General features: G+C 39.9%; 3 protein-coding genes across 3 annotated transcripts; all 3 read right to left on the bottom strand.

The window, feature by feature from the left end:
• Window positions 1-547: 547 nt before the first annotated feature.
• LOC146563517 (polyadenylate-binding protein 1A) lies at window positions 548-5,731 on the bottom strand. The gene is made up of 16 exons (XM_085290657.1): window positions 5,439-5,731; window positions 4,898-5,124; window positions 4,503-4,696; window positions 4,224-4,339; window positions 3,705-3,844; window positions 3,512-3,606; window positions 3,249-3,386; window positions 2,955-3,050; window positions 2,594-2,866; window positions 2,380-2,470; window positions 2,154-2,276; window positions 1,900-2,042; window positions 1,500-1,584; window positions 1,275-1,405; window positions 1,043-1,133; window positions 548-930 (listed from the first exon to the last, which is right to left on the bottom strand). The coding sequence occupies exons 2-15, from the start codon at window positions 5,088-5,090 to the stop codon at window positions 1,044-1,046; spliced, it is 1,908 nt and encodes a 635-aa protein (XP_085146783.1). The 5' UTR covers window positions 5,091-5,124; window positions 5,439-5,731; the 3' UTR covers window positions 548-930; window position 1,043.
• A 941-nt stretch (window positions 5,732-6,672) lies between these two features.
• Window positions 6,673-17,989, bottom strand: LOC146563516 (14-3-3 protein zeta/delta-like). The gene is made up of 6 exons (XM_085290659.1): window positions 17,865-17,989; window positions 15,602-15,913; window positions 9,292-9,415; window positions 8,302-8,465; window positions 7,997-8,092; window positions 6,673-7,749 (listed from the first exon to the last, which is right to left on the bottom strand). The coding sequence occupies exons 2-6, from the start codon at window positions 15,902-15,904 to the stop codon at window positions 7,696-7,698; spliced, it is 741 nt and encodes a 246-aa protein (XP_085146785.1). The 5' UTR covers window positions 15,905-15,913; window positions 17,865-17,989; the 3' UTR covers window positions 6,673-7,695.
• A 3,233-nt stretch (window positions 17,990-21,222) lies between these two features.
• On the bottom strand, window positions 21,223-25,172 carry LOC146563515 (transcriptional regulator ZNF706-like). Its single transcript, XM_085290660.1, has 3 exons — window positions 25,073-25,172; window positions 24,015-24,163; window positions 21,223-22,714 (listed from the first exon to the last, which is right to left on the bottom strand). Exons 2-3 carry the CDS (start codon window positions 24,147-24,149, stop codon window positions 22,619-22,621), a joined length of 231 nt encoding a protein of 76 aa, XP_085146786.1. The 5' UTR covers window positions 24,150-24,163; window positions 25,073-25,172; the 3' UTR covers window positions 21,223-22,618.
• Window positions 25,173-25,545: the final 373 nt, after the last annotated feature.

Genomic DNA, 25,545 nt, shown 5'->3' with positions numbered 1-25,545 from the left:
TTTCAAGGGCAACAAAATACACAGCAATTGGCTTCCACACATTACAAAACAAATAAGAGTACAACTGTTTGCTTTAAACTCTTATCCAACTCAATTGTTAAGAGCTGATGAGACACTTCCTCAAGCCTGCCCCACTATCAACCTTCAATGTTAAGTTCATATTTTTTTTTTTTAAATCAGTATTATCAGAATCTTAAAAGTGAAACATTTTTTTATTCCAGGAAAAAGTTTCTATGGAACAAAACAGGATCCAATCAGTCTGGATACTAATCAATTCAACACACTGTTTGTCCTTTTATTTAATAGTCAATTTTTCTGCATGTAGTCCAGCAGGCCCTTTTTTTTAGCGAAACAAGCATGAGATCAAATGTATGATGACATAGTTCACAGAAAAGTGTGTAATCTGGAAACTGCTGCCTGAGAGCGACACCTGGTGGAGGAAAGCTGGCTGTGCTTTAAAATAGAACCAATACATTAAATCAACTCTTGACAGCAAATAATTATGTATGACCTGTAGCTGTTGACAACTGCAGTAATTTACTAAACAGAGAGCCCAAATTATTTATTGAGTTTATTACAGCCAGTAGTTTACGATACAAATCACCTTTCAAGATGCCCAGCTGCCACCTTCCTAAAGTGGGTGGATATTCTGAGCACTGACACAGTAAAATGACATAAAACAGAGGAATGCATTCAAATTTAATTATCTCAATTTTCTCTATTTTGCTATTTTTTTTTTCAACAAATTTTTGTTTATGATCAAGGTCTAGTCAAACCATCCCTAGACCTGGCAGAGTCAATCGTTTTCTTTTTTTTTTTTTTTTTAAGAAATAATTTATCATTTTGCGATGTTTTCAGAGTTTTAGGTTTTTCAATGTTTAAGTTTTTTTTTCTTTTTCCATCGGTGAAGCAGGTTTCAAAATGCTCGATCTGCAAGAGAGAAAAACACAGGGCTCAAATACACATTTGCTTCTTCTCTTTAATATGATTTGCACACCAACAATTTATGAATGAACCCAAAATGTCTCTCCTGAGAACACACCTTAGACGCTGGGAACACCAGCAGGGGTGGAGGACTTCTGAGCAGCCTCCTTGGCCTGGTGGGCCTGGAGCACAGCAACAGCCTCATCCACCTGCAAAAGCATTACATTTATGAAACCAATTTATATGTTGCACTTCCCATTAAACATCAGTTATGAGGTGCATAGGCCATCTGTAGCAATTTAATCCTTTACGAAATACCACATTTATTAGAAATTACTTGTTTCACTAACCTTTGAGCGCAACGACTCAGGTGACTCAAGCATGTGAAGCAGCTCTGAGTTGTCAATCTCCAGCAGCATACCAGTGATCTTGCCAGCCAGGCTGGGGTGCATGTTCTGGATCAGAGGGAACAGACGCTCACCTAAAGGGGAGGACGAAGTCAACAATTAAATACCGAGTATAACGTGCCATGAGCATTTACACTTATTTCCTTATAATCTGAACTAATTATTTACCCAGCATCTGCTTCTGTTCCTGAGGTGGGGCTGCAGCCAGCATGGAGGCAGTTAGAGGCTCCTGTCCTTGGACATGGACTGCCGGCTGAAGGAGGAGGGGGGGAGGGGGGGGGGGGGGGGGTTAATGACTACACAACCACACTTTTACCACTTGAAGCAGACCGTGAATTACAATGACCCATATTAGTCATGAATACTTGTATTACTTTTTGCTTATTAAGCAGCACATAACTGTGCCAGGTTCTAAAGTCTGAACCCCACTTGGGGAGAGGGGAAATAAAATTAATAATTATAAAAAAATTAATCAGTACAACTGCATTTAATGTTGAATATCCTGAAGGTGTACATTTAGAAAATTTGCAGCAATTATATTTATGAATTACATCCACTGATATCTTACCTGCTGCATGGTGACCTGTGGCTGGGAGGCCATGTGCTGCTGAGGGTTGCGCACACCAGCAGCATATTTGTACTGGGGCATGGCACGCACTGGGGCTGCGGCGGCTGAAGCATTGGCAGGGCGCTGGTTGAGCGCCTGTGTGGCTGCAATGACAACAGCAAGAGGAGCCTGATCAAAACTGCATCAACTCATCATCGGCTCGTGAGGAGACTAAATGCATCTGATTCCTGTCAAGTCAAAGATAAAATACTTACGCATACGCTGAGAAGCCATCATGCGTGGGACCTGGGTGTTGGTGGTGGCGGTTGCACGGATGGTGTTTAAGGCCTGAGGCCTGGGTGCTGTTGGGCGCATAGCATTGGGCATGTTCTGGAAGTCTAAAAGAAGGAAAGGGGGGATGGGGGGGAAGCAAACAGTCATTAGACTTTAGCTCTTTTTAAGTAAAGGCTGCATACGTATAATCTACATGTAATCACTTACGCTGAGGACGCACTCCTTGAGTAGCCCAACGGGGGCTGGGGCGCAGCTGGGCCAGCTGGTTGGCAGAGTAGTATGCAGCACGGTTCTGAGCCTGAGAAGAATCAAGCCATGTCATTAGTTACTGCTACTCCAAAAAACACAGCACACTGGTACAGTTGACCAAAACAGAGTTTTATGTCATGGAAAAGTACTAAATAGGGTGTTGTTGACTCACCTGAGGGATAGCCGCCATGAAATATCCTGAAGGTGGAGCAGGCTGGTATGGGTTAAGGACAGGGTTGGGCACAGCTCGAACAGTGGCCATCCTTTGCATGTACTGGTTGGTTAGATGAGCCTGACGCTCCTCTTTCCGCTGGGCAAGGGCCACATACAGTGGCTTTGTAGCCACAATACGCCCATTCATCTCTGTTACAGCTTTAGTGGCCTCTTCTGGAGAAGAGAAGCACACAAAGCCAAAGCCTTTGCTCCGTCCACCCTCCATCATCACCTAGGGAAACAAAAAAATAGGTTAGCATTTTGTCTAATTATTCCCTTGTTAATTTCACGATCACAAATAAACCCCTCAAAGCTTTTACCTTAGCACTTGTTATGGTGCCAAATGGGGAGAATTCTTTGCGCAGACGCTCGTCATCAAGGCCATCATCCAGGTTCTTCACATACAGATTGACACCCTGGTACATGGAAAATCACAATGAAACTGTTGGACGGTAGTTCAGCATTCCTGCTACTGTCCTTCAGGTTATGCTCCAACATCACAGCAATGAAATTAAATATTGCACCAATCAGACGCAAGATAGCTTTCCTTAAATTGTTCTTGTGACACAATGTGGTGCATGAAAGTGATCTAACCAAGAAATGGGCCAACAAACCTGATATCTGGTCATGCGATCCTGTTTCATCTGCTCAAATTTGCGTTTGAGCTCATTCTGCCGCTCCCCTTTCTTCTGTGCACGGCCCACATAGACTTGCCTGCCATTCAGTTCTTTACCGTTCATTTCATCTACAGCCTACAACAAAACAAAAGTCATGATTAGGTGTGGATTCAAAGAATAAACTACAGCAAGTGCCTTTTTCAAAGCCTCTGGAGATACCAAAAGTCCCCCGCCGCCCAAGAAAGAACAAAGCTGTTAACCTTCTGGGCATCTTCATGCCTCTCGAAGCTGACAAAGCCAAATCCCTTGGATTTGCCACTTTCATCAGTCATAACCCGGATGCTGAGGGCAGGCCCTACAAAACACAAGAGCTAATCAACACACAACACAGCAAATCATACCAACAGCATTTGTGATTATTAAAAGTGTGTCTCTGAAATCTTGCCATCTTACCATATTTGCTAAACAACTCCTTCAGCTTCTCATCATCCATGTCCTCACCAAAGTTCTTGATATAAACGTTAGTGAACTCTCTGGCTCGTGCTCCAAGCTCAGCTTCCCTCTCTTTACGCGATTTGAATCGTCCAACAAATCTGTTAATAACATGACATACAAAATTTATTTTCTAACTTCATCAAAATATATTCTGATAAAGTTTAAATCAAATACAATGGGGTGAAAGTCCTCCTGTGTTGGTAAAATGAGCGTCAGACATTGAAGAGAGCATTTTGGGAAAACAACATACAGCTTATGTAATAAGGAGTGATAACTCTAGAGCTACTGCGATATGTGAACTTCACTGCTTCAAACCAAAATGTAATAAATCCTATCAGCTCAGTTCCCTCACGATTTAAAACTAAGCTCTATAACAACAAAGTACATTAGGCAAAACAGGAGAACAAGATGCAGTCACACACAAACTTTGATCACACTCCTTCAAACACAGACTTGTACAACAGTAGGCACACTTACACTTTTCTGTCATTGAGCAACATGCCGTTCATTTTCTCAATGGCCCGTTCAGCAGCTTCATGGGTCTCAAAGTGCACAAAGCCGTAACCCTTTGAGCCATTTTCATCACAAACCACCTTGGAGAAGGAAGATTTTAGGAGGTCAAAACCATTCACAAACAACATGCATTCCACACAATTGAAACTCTACAGGGTTTAAACGGTCCAATCATTAGTCATGCTAATTAGTTGATTTCATATACAAAACACAGCCAGAAGAAATGGCACCACAGGATGATACCTTGCAGGACAGGATGTTTCCAAATGCAGAGAATGTATCATACAAGGCCTTGTTATCGATGGATTTGTCCAGATTCTTGATGAAGATGTTTCCCACCCCACTCTTCCTCAGTGAGGGGTCACGCTGAGACCACATGATACGGAGAGGCCTGCCTTTTATTACATCAAAGTTCATGGTGTCCAAAGCTCTTTCGGCTAAAACAAATAAACAAATATGTTGCACTTACTTCCATTTTCTTCGTGATTTAATTATTCTAGTAGTATGGCATGTTGATAATTTAATAAAGCACATGTTTAAAATTAAAGATAAAACGAGGTAGCACGGTACATGTTCAAAATGGAGTCTGTCAGTACCACATTTCCTTACATGCTCTACATAGATCGCGGTAAACTTACCGTCAGCTGGCTGTTGGAAGTTCACATAGGCATAGCCTAGGGAGCGACGGGTGATCATGTCTCTGCATACTCTAATGGAGAGGATGGGTCCAGCCGGGCTGAATTTCTCGTATAGCATGGCTTCGGTAACGTCTGGGTGCAGGTCTCCCACATACAGGGAGGCCATCGGGTAGCTAGGCGCGCTGGGATTCATGGCTGGCGAAGCGTGTTCTCAGGCTACGTCTCAACTGCAAGTTCGATATTTTGAGGACAATCGTCAACCAAAATTAGCCTTTTAAGATTTGAGAGATTATTTATATCCGTCTCTACACCAATGCAGGCAGTTATCGCTTAACCGTTAACAACGTGGGCTAGTTAGCGTGATTAGCAAAATGTCGGAGCGTGGCCTAACCGATGTGACTGGCCCAAATTGAAATTTCAATTTTCGCAATCACTTACAGCACTCAAATTTCGGTAGCTTGCAAAACAAATGTTATAATTAACACGTATGCCTGAAAGGACAACTGACTTCAACGTAAAAAACAAGTAGTTAACAATATACCTGGCTAAAGTTAATCGCCCACGCTTTCAACAATGAGGCTAACAGCTTAGCTTGCTAACGTTCTTCTCGTTCCGTCTTTCTTTCTTATCCGTTGGCAGCGTCTTCTTCGCGTTGCTTGAGTTGGCAAATCAAATCCTGCTTCACCGATTTTTGTTTTTCTTATAAAAATATGTCTGCGTGTGCTCTCTAGCTTTTGGTTTGTTTCATAATAAAATGTGTGCCGAGACTAGCCCCAGAGCACACCCTACGCAGACGGATTACAGGATTGAAAGAAAGGTCGGCGGAGGTTGTTTCCCTGTTCCACTCGAAACCACGGCGCGTTTGCTACCAATGCTTGACGTCACACATCTCGCGATATTTGAACTCTATGTTTAATTTACAATTAAAAATCTGACGCATAATCTGTCTCATAAACGTTTAAGATTTACTGTTTTCTACACCTTACGAGGCTTATATGTTCAGTTATGTCTTCAACATTGTATTCTAATTGGCGTGTATTCACGAATTTCTTGTGATTATTCGCCTATAAAAGCGAGGGGAAAAGGAACAACAAGGGCATACTTGTGGTGGCAAAGCACAGACCACGGACGCTTGGGGCAGAGACTACCTGGTGTCCTAAACAACGCTACTTCCATCACGTTTCGGTCAGCCATTGCCTTTTCTGATTACTGGGACGAAGTCCTGGAAAACTAAAGACATTATCTAAAATATAAAGCGTTATCCTTCACATGCAGTGAACATGTAACCTTTGTCACACTACAAGGAAGATAAGCTGAGGGAAACGTCTGCAGGAACACTCCCGTGTCATTTATTGCACTCGTGTTCACTGGAGGGTTGGTTCTGAAAGATGCGGCAGCAACTCAGCATTTCTCTGACATGGTTGTGCTCTGGGCGCTCACAGCTAAGGTAGTGAAGCAGCAGACACACCCAAGGAGCCGAGCAGCACAAATTTTTCGTTTTTCTAGATTTTCAAGTATTTTCAGCTAAACAACACGTGTACTTCTAAATCCCATCAAATAGCTTTCAGATGTGTATAAGGCGTTTTAGTGTTTGAATTTCTCCATCTCCAATTTCCAGATGTGGTCTGTGTTGTAGAGTAGTTATTTACCGGTATTTGTAACTAATCCATTATATTAGATTCTGCATGTCGTTTATATTGCTGCGTGGAAAAAAAGGTGGGTATAGTGGTAACTTGTAACACAAATCCCACCAATGTAGCAATGAAATGGACACATTAAACTTAATTATTTTTTTTATTCCACTTACATGAAATTACACATTTCCCCCAAAAATTACAGTTATGCTTGGGTGTCCTGTAAGAAAATTCCAAAGACAGACAAAGCTAACCAGCCCAACAACAACCTTCTTTACTCCTCCAAAAACTACTTCTTACCACCATGCAGTTCAGGCAAGTACTGAGAAAAAGGAAAAAACAAAACAAAATGTCTTAATTTGAAAAAGCATTAATTAGATACGCAGATGGATCTTTTTCTTTTTTTTCCTTTTTTCTTTTTTTTTTTTTAAACTGCCGTGCCAATACAAAACAAAAACAATACAAGCTTGTGTGCTCGTGCTCTTTTGTTCTTCAAAGTTTTCTATACCTCATAACTGATGCATAAAAATACAAGAGCAGTCTACTAAAAACAAACAAAAAAGATAGTAAGAGTAGAAAGTTGAGCAACAGTATGTAGAATGTAACCTTGTCTTCCAACTAAATCTTGGCTTCCTTCTCCCAATCACATCTTCACTGTCTTTACCTCTGCTGTTATTCCCCTTGCCATGTACAAACTCAGTTGTTGTCACCTCAAATATAAGGAGGCAGCTCCTGTTTTTGTCAAGCACAAATGTGTCATCAAAGGATGGTCAAAAACAGCACCGTTAATGAGTAGTACAGCACATACAGCTTAAATATTTTCTTACTTCTACAAACTTAACCTGCTGCATGTTTCATGAGTTTAAGAAACTGCCCTTTCACCCAGCACCTTAATAATGCAACACCCAAAAACATCTAAACCCAAACACTTTTACCCTCCCACCACACCACTTGAATTCCCCTCCCCTTTCCCCACAGTTACTACAAAAAGAAGGAATAGTAAACCGATGGGAATGAGATGAGTACTGAGAGACCTTAGATAGAAAAAAAGATGGAAAGAGTTGGATGACAATGATCAAAATTAGGTGGTCTCAGTGTTGATGATCATGATGAAGATGAGCCAGGACAATGGCAGGACAACAGGGATGACTACGGGGGTCTGGCTCAATCTCTTGGCTCTGAATCCTCGCCTTCAACCTGGTTGTCCGAGGTCCACAGCTGTGGAAAGAGAAGGAGCAGTAAGTGGGAAGAAAGGAATTAATGACCCGGCAGAGGAGAGGCAAACATGCAAGGACAGCAAAAATCATTAACATCTAATCTTAAAGGAATGTTAAAATACAGACCTATGTTAAATAACTTATTTGGGACTACCAGAGCTGACCACAAAGTTTTAGTCTGAGTCAGGTAAATCATTTTGTGAAGAAAAATGTCATTTCAGTAGTAAGATTTAAGAAATGTAACTTACCGTCAAGTTATCTCTCAATAGCTGCATGATTAGTGTGCTGTCTTTGTATGAGTCTTCACTCAGGGTGTCAAGCTCTGCAATGGCGTCGTCAAAGGCCTACAGGGTTCAAAAACACAGTTCGGTGAGATTTCGATAGCCTAAAACAAGCTGTTGTGTTTGTGTACACAGGTTTTAGCTGTCATTTGTATTTAACAGCAAATTTACACTTGAGTCCTCAAAGATTGATAGCAGAGAAATAACATTACAGTTAGCACTTTAAAATCTTCAGAAATGTAAACAGAAGCTATGTGGAGTAATGAGTTTACCTGCTTGGCGAGCTTGCAGGCTTCTTCAGGTATGTTGAGGATCTCATAGTAGAAAACGGAGAAGTTAAGGGCAAGACCAAGACGGATTGGGTGTGTGGGCTGCATTTCACTTTTGCTGATATCAAAGGCGGCTTGGTAGGCTTCCTGTGAATTTGAAATGATGCCTGAAAGAGAAAGGAAAGGGCAGTGGAGCTGCGTTTTCAAACTATTTACCACAGATGTCCTGTCCTGTTCACACACACACATCTGACTGGTCTAACCCATGGGGACCTGCACAGACTTCCATTATGCATTTTAAAAAGAACAGAACTTAATATAAAACTAGACTGTATAAAAGTATAAAATACAATTTTCAGCCATGTTCCCAGTATTAGTAGAGTTTAGTAACTTTAAAGAGACCATCAAAGAGGGAATGCATCGGTCTCATTTGTAGACACTGGCATGCTTTCTTTCCCCCAACCATCTGGGTCAAAAAAAAAAAAAAAAAAAAAAAAAAAAAAAAAAAAAAAAGTAGGAAATCCCTGAAAGGACCATAATGATTTGATCCCAAGAAAAATATTCAAGTAATCCAAGCTGGTCACTGTAGACCAAATAAAAGGTATCGTATGTAAAAAAAAAAAAAAAATAAAAGAACCTATGCTTCAATGTAATCTTTTTCAAAGTTTTCTAAAAACTGACAGCAACTACCAAAGATCTTTTAGCCCTTAGTACATTCATCCTACCTCTTACTCAAGGAGGACATTTTGACACTTCAGAATTAGAATCTCTATTGTCATTGTAACAAGTAACAAAATAAAGTGCAGTCCCTGTGGTGTTAAGAGAAAAAGGTTTAAATATAATTACAAAAGAATAGTATAAAGAAAAGAGCACAGTCATTCAGTACACTCCGATACTTTCACAAGTTAACTGATATCTTATCTAATATGTATATTTCAGTTTATCTCAGTCAGCCAAAGATCTAAACCATCACCATACTGAAATGGAGCTTACCTTTCTTGGTGTCTCCTGTAGCCACCTCCGCTAGGTAGCGATAGTAATCGCCTTTCATTTTCAAGTAAAAGACTTTACTCTCTGCTGCTGTAGCGTTTGGAATAAGATACTTGTCCAAGAGACCCTGTTTGAAAACAAAAACAGACAGCAAAGTTTTAGAAAACAATGGACTAAGATATTTAATATAATAGGCAAGGCAAGTTTATTTATATAGCACAATTCAACAAGGTGATTCAAAGTGCATATAAAACATGTTCTCTAATATATGTAAGTAGGGCTGTTCGATATAACGATATATATCGGACGACGATATAAAACGTCTATTGTTTCATTTTCCGCTATCGTTTGTTTCGTGGTGTCGCAAAATAATCTGTTTACGGCAATATTTTTTCATCGTTTTGATGGTCACTGTAGTGGCTATATTAATTTCTTAAAGTTCTCTCTTTCTCTTATGTTTAATATAACCACAATACGGACGGACAAGCAACTGTTTTTATGCGTTGTCGTTAGCAACAACGACGGTAAAACCATCACGTGGCGCCGCCGTCCGCTTGTTTATTTTCCACAAACCTTTCACAATAAAGCTCAAGATCCTGTTGAGACTTTTCAAAATAAATTGAATCACGTGAAACAGTATGCAGTGTTTACAGATGAGAAGCAAAGAAAGAGCCATCAGGTGCCAAAAAATAAACCTTAGACTCAAATGTTAGAACAGGCTTTTCCCCGCAGCACGCCGTGTAATAAATACTCACAAAGAAAATTGCGGCCATTACAACTTATGTCTAAAAATGTATAGTTTCACGCATCGGTTGAAACACTCGACTCCAGGTACACAACGCCCAGCTGAAAACACTTCACGCAAGTCGAGCTGCCCGAGATTCACAGAATTTACAGAAAATGTTACATTTTTGTCATTTATATCGTTGTCAGGACAATAGACATCTTATACCGGGATATGACATTTTGGTCATATTGCACAGCCCTATATGCAAGCACGTTTTACAACATTGAAGCCAAAACGGCAGCAGTCATCTGTGACCTTTATTGTAAATGTATGCATAATGCATTGACAAAAAACGGTATTCTTACATCACGTGCTGTTAATATTCAATTTCTACTCATCACTTGTTTCCTGAGCCTACAGGAGAAGCTAAAGGTATTTCTGCCTAGTCCAATTAAAAACAAAAACGTGGACAGGCTGAATGGACAAGTGTGGAGTAAAGATGTTGAGATGGGAAATTTGTGGCAGAGGAAAAAAGAGGGCGTGGATGAAAAGCAACAGGGGTGAAGGAAGAGGAGAAAGCCAGGCTGCTGAACTCCTGATGAGCTTTTGCTTAGAAGTAGGTCACTCAGAACCCAGCTCGGCTCTTCACCACACAAGGATGCACCACTTGGTACCCTAGTTCTGAGGGTAACATGAATACTAGCAGGCAGGGAACAGAATACCTTTCTTTAGTGGGAGTGTGCCTTGGTAATGTGCTATATTAAAGAGCAATGAAACGATATCAAACATTAACGGTAAATGGACTGATTCTTATATAGCACTTTTCTACTCTCCCGGAGTACTCAAAGCGCCTGTATACAACGATGAATGAATACTTTAATTTTAATGTAGTTTCCATCTGGCCATTTGCACTTCTCACAAGAGCTGTGCAATAAAGAGATTACAGATGTTAAAGCAGAATTGTTCCTTGTAGCATTGGTGACCAAATGTTAAACCTCCATTAAAATAACATCTTGATTTGTATGTTTTCACAGGTCTTAAATATGACCTCCAAAAACATGATGAGCTGAGTTTTGTTCCTTAGGAAAAATAAATGTTGCAAGATGGAAATACATTACAAAAATGGTCTAAAAGCATTTTGTGAGTGCTGTTACACTGATGTGACTGAACAGAGAAGCCCTCTGGGATGTCAATGTAGGTCTGGGCCACTGGCAAGGCTAAAATCAAAACTACAACCATGGCATGATGGGGAGTAAATAAAACAAACAAACAAACCCAATAACAACGTAGCAGCAACTCTGCTTTCATTACATTTTTATCTTAAGTTCTATCCCCAAGTTAAGAACAGAGAGTTATTACTAAAATATGGAATAACTTAATATTTCTAAACATGACAGTAATGCACAAACTATGTCTGCATGGAGATTCCTTCCAGTTAACACGTGGTTCCTCATCTTATTCATGCCAGTGAGAGTGAGCATCAGGGTGTGTGCACACGTGTTTGTGCAGGCACCATGAGGCAGGAGCACTCACTGCTACAATTATATTATGTAACAAGTACTAACATCACATTGCTTAAAACCAACCTTAAAAGAAGAAATTAAGTGAAATATTTTGCATCCTCAGTAATGTTTGCACTGTCTGTGACAACAGCTTTTTTTTGTCCTGCTACTAAGAACAGGAATAAACATGTCTTTAGACTGGGCCAGATGAAAGCTCACACAAACTAGTCCACTTAAAGTACGCACTGCTGGTGCACTTGTCCCACACCCCTTATGTGCCCATTTGGCTCTCTCTTTCAGTCCCCATAAGGCTTTTTGGCGGAAGTGGAGAGCAGTGAGCCAGAACATTTGTAGCTCAGCCTCTGTCATTATAGGATTAGGGCTCAATGAGTCACCGGGCAGATAATGCGCAGGGAAAGGGATGAACAGAAGCAGAGCTCCGACAGATGGATAGAGTACTTAATATGTTTGCAAAAATTATAAAAATAGTTAACACAAAAACAAGTGGCTAAGATCAGTAGAAAAAGTAAACTATTAGTGGAGTTAACAAATGCATCTTTTTCAAAAATACAAATACTTCATCTGGTAACAGAATGTAGATGCAGCAAGCTGATCAAGCCAAAAGAAAGATGAGGGCTTTGTAACCCTCCAAACAGATAACCATGTGTGCATTTATATTCCCAGTAGGGACATGCACAATTAGTCAACTAATCATTAGTGTTTTTCAAGCATTCATGCTACTGTGAATGCATTCACAGTATTGTTCTTCTAATCTTTATTATTATTTTAAAATTTTATTATCTATTCCGTATGTTTTTTAGACTCCTGGTAGAGTGGGAGGAGGGGGGAAATTTATCTTAAAATCTTTTCTTAAAACTGCTGCTGTGTCCACAGCGTTTGCTCTACAGATATGATTTTACACTCAAAACGTAGCCATCGCTGCCCTCTTTCATCCAATGTGTTTATTATTGTAATAGGTGTTATGGTTCTTTCATAAATGTCACCAATGCACAGCCTCTTCCCTCCAACTCTTTCAGGGTCAGAATTTTGTCAATACGACTTGTACTTTTCATTTGGGAAGGATTTGTTTCGGGCTGACTTTTCTGTTTATTTTAAGCAGCAGAAGTGAGGCGCATGTCTGTGTGCGTGTGTATGGAGCCATTGGGTGCAGTCACTATAGCAACCAGGCTCACACCTGCCTGCTTAACTAGCTCTGTCTCTCACTCTGCCAAGATTCATCTTAAACACTTCTCTTTCAACTGCTGCTGTGTCCACAGTGTTTGCTCTACAGCCATCATTTTACCCTCAAAATGTAGCCATTGTTGTTCTCTTTCCAACAGCGTGTCTTTCAAAGCTCAGAGTTGTAAACTTTTTAAACTGTGTGGAGCCAAGTGGAGGGATCACATTTTAGTCATTCAGTGATTCAAAGAATATGAACTTTTAATATTCATTCAGATGTTTTCGGACTCTAAATTTTATTTTGTTATTACTCATCTTTTTCTAATTTACATTTTAAACATGTTCAGCTATTTTCCAACTTCTTCTGTCTGAACATCAGCTTTCGAAAGTTTTGCACTTTTGTTTTCAGGTTAAAAATTCTGTATTTTCCAGCTCATTCAACATTTTTAACTTAACATTCAGCAATTAATTCATTTCAGTGAATACATTCAGATTTCAGCATTCACACTGCAGTTTCTTCAGAAAATGCACTTTCTAGTTACTATTGTCACTAGCTGGTACCAGATGTAATAGTTGTTTAATCTAATTGTCTTACATTTTACTTTCTAACCACTGCCGGTGAATAGCGTGTCCTAATGTTATGCAAACATCTGTCACCAGATCAAGCGTAGTTGGTAAGAAACGCCAAAAAAACATTTATCTTGGCCTGATTTTTTTGTTAACACCATTACTGTTAGTTCTTTTAAAGACAAAAAAAAAAAAAAAAAAAAGATCAGAGAGACAAGCAGCATAACTGAGCGTTATTTGAGAGGTGGATGTGCTTTCCCTTCTTTATAGGATGAGGAGTTCAGTCACTCGGGAGGGGCTCAGAAGAGAGCCATTCCTCCTCCACATCGAAAGGAGCTAGCTGAGGTGGACAGGTGCTGTCCTACCCAAAGGAGCCCCGAGGGTACATGAGTGCATGATTGCAAGGTGCCTCACAGTTGGGCAGCATGACTCATTACTGAAGAATGTGACTAACGTTTTAAAAAAGCCTTTGCTTGGAGTTTTTTTTGTAGTTGAACGGTTCTTAAATTTAACCTGAAATCTGAGTGTTTTTGTTTTTAAATAGCCAGTTACTTGATTTTTTTTTTTGCCTCATTTAGTTGACAAAGAAATTAGTCGCCAGGAACATCCCTAATTCCCAGCATGCTAAACTTGGAATCTCGAGTTTACTTCAACTGGACAGTCCAAAGTAGAGACTCAAGTTGTCCCTGGTAACTAAAGATAAAGGGCCTTTCTCAATATGCGTACTTGCCTTCTCGTGTACTTGTGATACGTCATCAGTCGGAGACCAAGTACTGTTCCAATTCGAAGTACGCATCAAGCCGAGAACGCGAAAAAGTCCGATCGAGCATGCATCGGTGGTGACTTGTGTGGACTTGGTACAGCTAAATATCCCAGAATGCATTTCGTCCAAAACTCAAACGCGGCAATGGCGGACAAGCGGGGCTAAAAACTTTTAAATATTACTCTTTCTGGGTCACAAAATAAACTATTAAGTTCTTTTCAAGCGAGAATGTAGCTGTGTAAACTTCAAATATATGCTCGATTTATCAAGATATCATATATTTCCAAACGCGCTCCGACGTTTTCGGAGACGTCTGTGACCCGCCAGCTCCATAGCAGACAGCGAGGTCGAGGATTATTACAGCCGGCAAGAACAGCGGACTCCCGGCACATCGTTTTCAACCCCCTCGCGGTCTCGTCGCTACTCAGGTTTAACAAACCCCAAGTAGCTGTCTATTGTATTGAGTGTCCACTAAAATAAAAATAAAAGCGTTCTAACATCTCACCTGCTTGTTTTTATTAAGGTATGTACACGTATGTACATGTACACTATTTTTATTAAGATGTGGCTGTGGCTCAGGAGGTAGAGTGGGTCTTCCACCAATTGAAATGATCAGTGGCTTGATCACTGGCTCCTCTGTTCTGCATATCAAAGTATCCTTGGGTAAGACCCTGAACCCCAAGTTTTCCCTTATGCATCCATTGGAGTGTTAATGCTAGAAGGCGCTTTAGTGTATAAAAATGTACTTGTATGTGTGTAAATGTGTAAGTGATTTGGTGAAGTTTGTAATAGAAAGTGCTTTCATTAATCAATTAAAAAAAATGGAGAGAAGTGTGCTGTATAAGTACTAGTCTTAAAGATACGCGCTCTTTCCATTACAATCTTTGTAATATTTACAGAATACTTCTGTAATCATATTTTTGGGCATCAAGATAAACACCCTTTCCACAATGGTACAAAAGTAAAAATACAGCAAAGCTGACTTTGCCAAGAGGACAAGTAAAGTATGTTAGGATATTCAAATGAGAAGATGCTGATAGACTCATTACATACATCAGTAAGGTCAAATGCAAACCACTATTGCCGAGATGATCTTTAACAATAACTCAATTATGTTCTAGCATTGAGGTCACAACAAGGATGGTGTACTGTTAGACTGAATTATTTCTATTACACCCCCCCCCCCAAACCTGGGGAACACAGTTCATGCTAATCTTTAAGCAAATTCCCATTATTTTTCCTGTGCCTTTGGTGGAATATTTCTGTGGAAAATCACCACAGCCTCAACAACTTTAAAGATTTCAGCAACATATTAAAAGTATATGTGTAACAAATTTTCATGACTTTGAGTTTATCATTTCAAAGGTTCTCTTGACCCTCTGCATCTCCTCCATCCATTAGTCTGTTGTGAGGCCTTTCTGCTCATCACTACTAGCTTCAGCTTCAATAGCCCATTTCCTAGTACCACACCATCCACCATCCCTCCACTGCAAATGTCCAAACAATCTCAGCCATGTCTCTTAACCCCCCCAATCTAAAAGAAAAAATAATGAATTAATAATAAATGAATCTCACCAGGACATCATGGCAGATTTCTTTCAGCTCAGTCTCAATCTTCTCCCGGTAGTCCTTGGCTAAGGCTACCTTCTTTTCAGAGCCCTCGGTCTTCTGCTCAATGCTGGAGACCACGCGCCACGAGGACCGACGGGCACCCACCACATTCTTGTATGCCACTGACAACAGGTTGCGCTCCTCGTTTGACAGCTCCAGGCCTTCCTCTGTCACAGACTTCATCAGAGCAGCCATGTCATCATAACGCTCAGCCTGCTCGGCCAGCTTGGCCTTTTGCACCAGTTCCTTCTGAGGTGCCTCAGACATGACTGTTCACTGGAGAATGGGGAACATAGAAAAGGTTGAAATCAGTTAAGTTAAAAAGTAGTATGACAACTCTTCTGTTCCACCAGCAGATACAATTTTTCATTTCAGGGTCATTTAATGCGTCAAAGTGGAAATACAATAATGAATGTGGGTCCTAAAAAAACAAACAAAAAAAAAAAAAACTGCACACATCACCTAACACGTTTAATTGAGTTTCCCCCCCGTCTTTCAGTACCTTTACAAGGAACAACAATGATGCATACCGTGGAAGTTTTTCCTGTCATTTGAAGGATTTATTTATAGTCATAAAGAAAGACTGTGACCGACTGAAAAAAACTGAGATATTTCTGTTTAAGGGATATCTGTGCTTAAATAAGACCAGTAAACAAAGCTGTAGATCTATTTAATTAATATGCCAACAAAGCCTGCACAGCAACACTACAAGTAGCCACCTAAGCATCTTGTACAGTATTAGCCCTGCAAGTTACAGGGCAATGTGAGATCCTGTAGACTTGTAACAGAAGAACTGTGGAATACCAGCTAGAGTTTACAGCCTAAAGCACTATGTAGACTATGCACACATCAACACATAGGAATTGTCATTACTATGTCAATAGCTTACATCCGATTGACCTATCAAAAACAGCCAGTGGGTTTACACAAAAATCAATCCCTTTTTTCCATTCCAGTACATGTAGTGTAGTGTGTTGTGTTCAGATCCATCCTAACATACAGAAAATAATGCATTTCTTTTTTCAGTTCCAATCTTTGGCCAAATAAGCTAGGAAATTTTAAAAGTTATTGTAACCGTCATGTTATCCGTAAGTAAACAACTTCTTATAACCGTAAGAGCACAAGTGTGTGAACAAGGAAGTCGATCTTTGCCCGTCAGTGTACCCCTCGCCTAGGAGCAGAATGCACCATGTTAATATGCATCGACTTTAATCAGCAAATAGATGTGCAGAAGGGATGATAAGAATAATATAATGCCAAGAGAATTTAGTGGACACCGTACGGACAAAAATAAGAACTCAATCCTGTATTGCTGGCTCGCCTCTCTGTTCCTCCGGTACACACACCACACCCTTCCCTGTACCTGTGGCTTGCCCAAAAAGCGGAAGCTAAAGTGCGCAAAGTAAAGCGTGCTTGGACACATTATACTGGCATTAAAGTCACTATTGTAGTCGATACTGACCCAAAAGCGCTTCTCGCAAACTCAAACACACAATCTCACCGTAGAAACGCAATTCAGTGAATGAAAAAAACAACCGCTACATTCAGGCCCGCGTGACTCGTTTCAAGTATGGCCCCGTCTATTTCCTGAAAGAGTAACGCCAAGCAAAAGTCTTGCATAAACGTGACTACTTCATAGGTAGCCCGTCATGCTCACAATTTCAAATAAAATATCTACACACAATGTTAACTACAAGAATACAAGGAAAAACAGGAGACAGCTGAGTAGGCGCGACGCCTTTAAAAAGGTGTGTATCGCAGTTGAACTAAGCTAGCTGCTCGCCTGGTGGCACACAAGAAAATACATTTCAATTAACCTCGTTTTTCCTTTCAACACTAGGCACCTAATTGTAAAAACTTTCAATTTAAGATGACAAGCATCATACCGCTTAATTAATAAATCGCTAAATACCCTCGTTTTAAACAAAATGTGCCGTTTGTATGAGTGCCAAAATTTCAGAGCTTCAATTATTCGACAGACACGCCTTCTCCGTCTGCCATTTCCTTTTGAAACCAGACATTAGCCATATCCCACAATGTAACGTTAGCTAAGCTAGCCATGCCATTGTTCTTTAGATTGATGAGCGTCGCCGGAAGACGCAACCCTGCTACCAACTGGAGACAATGAATCTCTATAGCTAGTCTGATTAATGAAAAGTCAGAAGACCTTAAGATGATACATACGAGTTTCAAAATGCACTTTAAAAAGCTGCAAGTCATTTCATACCTGAGTATTGGCAGATGTCAGTGTTACCAAGCCACAGCTGATTCTCTCAGCCGCCCGACTGAATGCAGTCCACGGGGTTTCCTTCCAATCACATCAGTCCAAGGCACTGCCGGAGAAAAGGAGGGCTGACGTCAAACGTTACCATGACAACCAAAGCAAAGTAACATGGAAGTTGTAGTTCACCATTACTTCTCCAGTCTTTGTGAGGCAAATGAGTGCATATAATGTAGTCGACAAAAGCACCCTTTGAAGATTTTGCAGTTCATTATTTTACCGCTATGATACAGGCACTTGTGATTAAGCTTATTTTACTGCCTCCAGCAAGCGGAGAATTCCTCTTAATAAGACAGTTAACATCAGTGATATATCCAACATACAGATCTTTGTCTTACTGTATATCATCATTTTGTATAAGAGTAGAGACTGCAGACACCAAACACTAAGAGGAAATGTCAGTCACTGAATGACACTCAAGTAGCTATATACATATATATATATGTACAGATCAATTTTTATTAGAAGAACCATGTCCCTCACTCAAATGCCTCTGTGATATTTCCACAAAATAAAATATTTTCAATAAGATTATTTGCTAAGGATGCTGAGGGCATCACAAACTAGAACACAGGACACGGTTACAGTATATCTTGCTTAACAGAAACTACTATTTCTGCATTCTGGTTGGTTTCCAAGGGGAGAGAGTAAAGCTATTTTTGCCCTGTCACATGTTTTCCCCTTGGGCCAAGATTTCAAGCTTGTAACCTATTTAAGAGCAGAGCACATAGTACTGGGTGTAGAAAATCATAGGCATAAATGCAAAGAAGAAAAAAGATCTTCGCACTTGTCAGTTTGTGGTCCAGGAAGGGCGTAGCACCAAACCAGAGTCATTTCGCAGAAAGGGAAAAAAAAATAAGATTAAGCTGAGTGATTGCTTACATGTAACCGGTTGGGTGAGTTCTCATTCAGTCCATCAACCTTATCCACAGAACTTGAATGCACATGCACACACATGCACAAGATGAATGGGTACACTGCAAAAAGTCAGTTGTCACAGGGTCACTCAGCTTATGTAACATCTCTGATTGAAACCTTAAAGTGCTACAATAGAGTCTGATTGGTGTAATTAAGCAATAAAAACAGAACTAAACTAGACAATTAATAAAGGGATTAAAAAAAAAAAACAACTAAATTTTGATCTTGGATCTACATGTCTTATTAAAGGTAGGTACTCCTAAAAATCCTGCAGGGTATTTAGATTTCACAATGCTGACGTGGTCCTTGGTGAGTGATGTATCAAGAGTTTGTTATTTGCAGGATAATTTATCAATGAATAAATTATAAATAATGGCAAAAAAAACTCAAATGATCATTAAAGACAAATTAAATGAAAATAATCCGTTTAAAGTGAAAAATACAGACTAACATTTAAGTATGTAGATTGGACAATGTGTAATATAAATCTGGAGGTGTAGTCACATACATGATACCTGTAGTAGAGTACAGTTTCACGTGGAGTTTTATACGCCTGTAACTTTGAAATTATATTTAACAAACTCTAACTTATATCACTTTAATGGCATTTCTACACATGTAGGAATGGCTATATTTTCTTCAATCAAAATGTGCTAACCTATGCATGAGCAATTGTGATATCATTGTGTAAAAAATTTATATCATACTATGAAATAACCCCAACATAAAATCAAGTCTTTTGCAGTCTCACATCTTGTATATGGTCTTTCGTGGTTGTAGTCAGGGAAGAGACAATGAGAAAAGCTGTTTTAAGGCCTTCTTCACAAAACCTGTTGGTCCAGCAGAACACCACTCTGACCCCACTATTTACTGTGCACCAGTCACAAGATAAGCTCCAGGCTTCCTCATCAGTGTATACAGAGCCAGAGGTTGCCTGAAACAATTCACTCTGTAGATGTTACACTACAGTAAATCAATAAATAACCACTCTTAGAGGAAGCAAAGAGTGTGAACTATAATAGCCTTTTCAATTTTATAGCTCTAATATTCTGCTGACATTTTCCACCCTAATTACCAACAGGATGTGTGCATTAACAAGGAAGTATGAATACAAAAAAAACAAACAAACAAAAAATCCCACCTGTGTACCAATTTATGTAACATTCCCATTAAGCAAGGAACTCATTATGCTTGTGCTACATTTCTGGTTCATAAATATAGAGATTTTACCATCAACAGTGCAGCTGAGCAGAAGATCTTTGACTCATAATGGGGTATGAGCCGAGAAGCTAATGAAACCAATTGCGCAGATTAAATTTGTTGGTGTTACCTGAAACAGATGGAAGAGCGGAGGCAGACGAAGAAATATACCAAAGAAATATATCAAACACACCAAATAGTCGGCAGGATTAAAATTGTAGAAACTGTCCAATCATGTTGATTGCCCATAATAACGAGGAAGGAATAACAGCTAAGAAAAGGATGAAGAGTGGAAAGGCAGCTGATCCAGATGACACACCTGTGGAGGGTTGGAGATGTCTAGAAGAAAGATCATTGGACTTTTTAACCAGATTGTTTACTACAGACGATGCCTGAAAAATGGGGAAGAAACGTGCTGGCAAAGTATGTAAGGGGTGGTGCAGGACAGGTATGAGGGCAGTGAGATAGTGGTGAGCTCATTCTTGTTTGCAAGGTCAGATTGGAGTCTCTGTGGACTATGACGTTTACACATGACTTTGTGATCTGTAGCGAGCATAGGGAGCAGGTGGACAAGCTGTTTTCTTCCACCTACTCGGCGGAGCATTCTTCTAGAGCGAATACGAGGGATACAGACAGAAAAGTGAAGTTCCAAGGAGTAGAGTTACTGACGATGGGTAAATATAAATACATGAGATGAACATTTTGAAGCAAAAGCGACACAAAAGAGATGAAGAAGAGAGTGTAGGGAGGGTGGGGTGAGTGTCAGAGGTGAAATGTTAAAGGGAATGTTTACAAGATGATAGGGAGACCTGCTATGATGTATGATTTTGAGACAGTGGCACTTACAGAAAGGCAGGAGGCCAAGTGATTGACCAGATTGGAAAAAATATGAAGGACATCTCAAGGTCAGATGGCTTGGACATGTACAGAAGACAGACGGTGGAGATACCGGACAAACAATACTGAATTTGGAGCTGTCGGTTAAGAGGAAGCCCACAGTAGGTCATGCAGATGGTTGGAGTAACAGAAAATGATGGAAGGAACAAGATGAGATGGAGCAGATGCTGTGGTGACCCCTAAGAGGAGCGGCAGAAAAAAAGAAGCTGAGCTTCCATTAAGTTTCCACCTACTGTAGGGGAACCTAAGGCAGAATTTAGCAACTTTCAAAGTTAAAAACACAACTTGGTAATATTAATATAAAATAACTTTATTCAAAGGCTATACATTACATTTTGTGGACAAAGATATGATTATTACAAAAAGTAAAAACATGGCTGGTTGTCAGTCCAGACTTTAGCAGTGTTACAATGTCAGTGGTTAATGACCAACAGGTCCAAATGTATTGAAAATAGTTCCTTCCAATGAATTAAAACTGTCTTTGCCTGCTATGATCAACTTATATAAAATAAGGTAAAGTAAGATGATGTACGGTGTAATTTAGTTTAGACTTTGCAGGTTCAGAGCTGAAACAAACCAAAGAGCACGAGACTGCACTTGGGATTGTTTTCACATACACCATAGAGATGACAGTGAGACAAGTTACACTGCAGAATACATACAATAGCTGTGCACAATTATGTCACATGTATTACTACAATGACCAACTCTGGGGACAGGAGTTCATTAGTGTTGTCATTTACAACACCCAGTGCAAACCTATTTTCAGTCGACATACCTCTTATAATAGGATCAAAGGTAAATATCCAGATGTTTACTGCAGCAGCAGAGTAGGAACATGGAAAGCTTTGCAGTGATCAGACGTGTAGTGCCCTGTCTGCAGAGCTTTTACAAATTTTGCACATGACAAAAACTTATTTGACACAAACAAAATTTGATTCATGATAATCTGAGGGGTAAATGCAATGCACAATTTCAGCAACTGTGCAGGACAGTACATTTGACACATTTTTCACTTCAACAACAATAGACTCATTAAAAAATAATGGTACCAAGCCAAAAAATATATGTGTTTATATATATATATATATAGATATATATAATCAGTGCAGATTAGAAGTAAATCTGAATCTAATAGAAAGAACACAGCATTAGTGGTTATGAATGTGACTTTGCAAGGACATTAATGAACTCTAGTCACATTCTGGATAACTATTATTTTGACATCAACCCTTCTGCATCACAAATCCATCTCAGTCAAAACCCATAATGGATTTCACATTACACTGGATTTGGCAGATAACTTCCAATTATCATCATCATCTTTGTTCATTTGAGCCAGTGCCAATTCATCTTGTATTCAAAGCTTGCTGTGAAACAGTGGGAGACCTGAGATGGTGGTGGAGCCCATGGACAAGCTAGTCTTGTGAGCATAACATTTTGAAATGATCAGATTTTGCAAATATTGCATACAATCAAAAGTGGAACACATACATTTATGCCAAGAGAGGGTAGCTGTCTTCAGTCCAATTGATTGTGTAAAATCCCTACATAAGCACACCCATACATCAGTTAATCATCATGAGCAATAACTGAAGCTGTACTGAAGATTATCTGAAACACCTCAAAATGTAGAAGCCTGTCCTGAGTTGGTTCCAACTGCCTTACAGAAAGAGGTTAATCCATTACGCCTCCACACCAACCAACTCTGGGGGCATTGGAGACTTTGGATGTTTGCTTTCAAAGTGCTGCTTAAAGGTCTTCGGGTCGGGCATTTGTGTCTGGTAAAGGAAAAAAAAAAAAAAAAAAAAAAGACGACATCAATGAGAATGACATCAGTTTACTCAGATATATCAGCAAAACCATAATATGAGACAAAAGGTGTTTCACAATATGATCTCGACTGGTTGGATATTAGATTACATTACAAACACCAGCTTGTTTAGTCATTGTTAAGGCTTTGAGCTGCTGCCGCTCTGTAATCGCTTGGATAAGTGATAAATGGCTAGAGGAAACACAGAAACTTATTTACAGGTAATACAGAAAGTCACGTTGCCTGGTGAGTTTTCCAGTTAAAACATGTAAACAGGATGTAGCATGACAGCTCATGTTTGACTTCAACCTGGTCAGTCAATCCAGGAGCAAACACAGACTGGTGAAGAGGAAAATCGCCTGGAGTTCTGACAAATTTCAAAAGCAGTCCGATTCTGGACAAGCACTGAAGAGAACATGAATGTGAAATGGTCTCAGAGACAGAAAATCTGTTTGTCCCACTGAATGCAGGTAAAATCAAAAACAAATTGCCTGCATTTGTCGCTTCATTCTTCCAGGAAGAGCAGAAGCTGATGTCATTTATGCTAAACATTGGGCAGTGCTGTGCCAACCGAGCAGCATTGCATGCCACCACCTGTGTGTCAGATGACGGCAGTGACAAGAAAAGCTGACCGTCCTTGGCACAGGTGTGAAAAGAGAAGCAAAAGGTGTATGAGGGTATTAGAAAGGGATTTTAACCACTTTCCATCACACCTTTCTAACAATCGTAGAGATGTAGTTGAAACTTGAAGGGGGGTGGGGGGGCTGTAAGATTACTATGACCTGTTAGCTTGGCATACTTTATCAATAAGCTGTCAATTATAAACCTGCACAAATCCATGCTGTCCAGGTAAAACAGCACTGGGATGAATCCAATCTCGGTTGTGATCTGCTTTCAGCTTGTGACTCACTTCTGTTCTACTCTTAATGTTTTATATTTGATTGTTTACAAAATATAAGAAATGCCAAGCAATTCTAACTCAGTCTAGGAAAGCTTACTGACCTAGACTTTACTGAAATGAGATCATACCTAGTAATCACATAACATGGTGAAGTTATTTAAGGTAGCTGGCTGGGAGGTATAACTTCCAACTTCAGTGTTACAGTGAAGTGTGAAATGAGATATGGTATAGGTATTGACTTAATCACATTGCAAACAATATGATCAAATCCACTGCAGTGATTTGCCAGCCTCCTGTGTAGTGAGTTCCATCCTAACTACATGGTTAAATGTTAGCTAATGCTGCTAATGTCAGCTTTAGCCCATACCCGACACACGGTGCATGTGTATACTAAAGCAGCCTTAGCTGCAGCCTTCTGGTCATGGCCTTTACTCTTCTTGATCTCTGCCTGCTTTTTGGCGTTTTTCTGCTGGGACTGGAACTTTTGGTGCCCACGGGCCATTTCTGATGTTCCACCTGCCAAAAATATACAACAATTTAATCAACACAGCACTAGCAAGAAGATGACAAGCCTCTAATACAATGACTTTAGGGAAGGTGAAGGGAAATGCAAGGCACCAAGGGAATAAAAGCCACACCATCCTGAAATGCAGAGAAGTGACAGCAGCTGAGGGTTTGGCTTAAGCACTATTAATTATTTACAGCTGAAGCATACCTGTCTCCTAACTTAACTAGACTTCAAAACGTGCAAGGCAGCAGCGGCTGTGAAACGCCGTTTGGAACTAGGCTAACTGTTGCTTTTTGGGTCACATGCATCAGGCAATTATCTCGGAAATTTCCCCAAAGAAAATCTAAATGCTCATTTTCAAAGTTATTATAGACAGACTATAAGATTTAGGTCAGTATTGTAGGGACTGTATGAACTCTGTTTCTGAGCGACATTTTTAAAGCCGAACTCGTTTACTATCATCAAACCAGAATCAGTCAGCTATTCGAATAATAAGCACGTCACAAAATAAGTGTTGATGTCTCTTTTCAGTTGCCACATTGCATTACCTTAATCAGCAAATATTTAAGTTAAAATATCGTCCACCACTGACCACGGTGGGTGATGTAAGGACAGTCCTCGCCATGCAGTGCCCATTCAAGGCTAACGTTATTTGAAAATGCTGCTTTAGTCTTAACAACTTCAACTACCGTTTTTCTCACTTCGGAGACATCTTGATAACACTAAAATAACTTTTTTTTTTTTAGAAAAAAAATGTAACCATACATTTCTTTTCGTACTAATTCAGAGACACTAGCATTCAGTTAGCCGGTTGCTATCCGGTAGCTTGGATAATACATTGACACATACAATGAACACGACTTTAAGTAGACACTGAGCACTAAAACGTACTACTAGGCGTTTTGTAAATACCTTACCAGTTAAAAAAAAGTACTTGTATCAGTGAAGACAATCACTAAACTGAAGCAGCACTACGCTGAGTCCTCTGGAACTCTCGCCTATCCCTGCCGTTTGGCGTCACCGCACTAGTGCGCATGCCCAAACCATGAACTATGATGCATTCAAAGATTTCCAGTAAACCCCAAATCATGACAGTTCTACACGAATCAAGTTGGGGGCTTTACTGACAGCACATGAAGGCTCCATCTTTCTTTACAGGAGGAACATTTCCCAGGAAGAAAAATTGGCGTAATAAAACGTAAAGTAGTTATTTAACCACAAAAATACATTTCCGAACGAAACAACAAGAATAGCAAAACACCTTTGAACTCAGCAAATGTATAACAGTTTTCCCTTCAAGGTGCAAGACAAATGCATGCCACAAGGTGTCGCGATACAACACGAAGGAACAGCCACCATAGTTTTCTCTTACGCCAATTAACAATTAAGA

The sequence above is a fragment of the Mchenga conophoros genome, linkage group LG11, assembly GCF_057382185.1.
Source record: "Mchenga conophoros isolate Kocher_MC1m ecotype Shallow Benthic linkage group LG11, M_conophoros_male_GT1.1, whole genome shotgun sequence".
Classification (NCBI taxonomy): Eukaryota; Metazoa; Chordata; class Actinopteri; order Cichliformes; family Cichlidae; genus Mchenga; species Mchenga conophoros.
The sequence above is the reverse complement of the archived record's forward strand: the minus strand, read 5'-3'. Positions and strand labels throughout refer to the sequence as shown.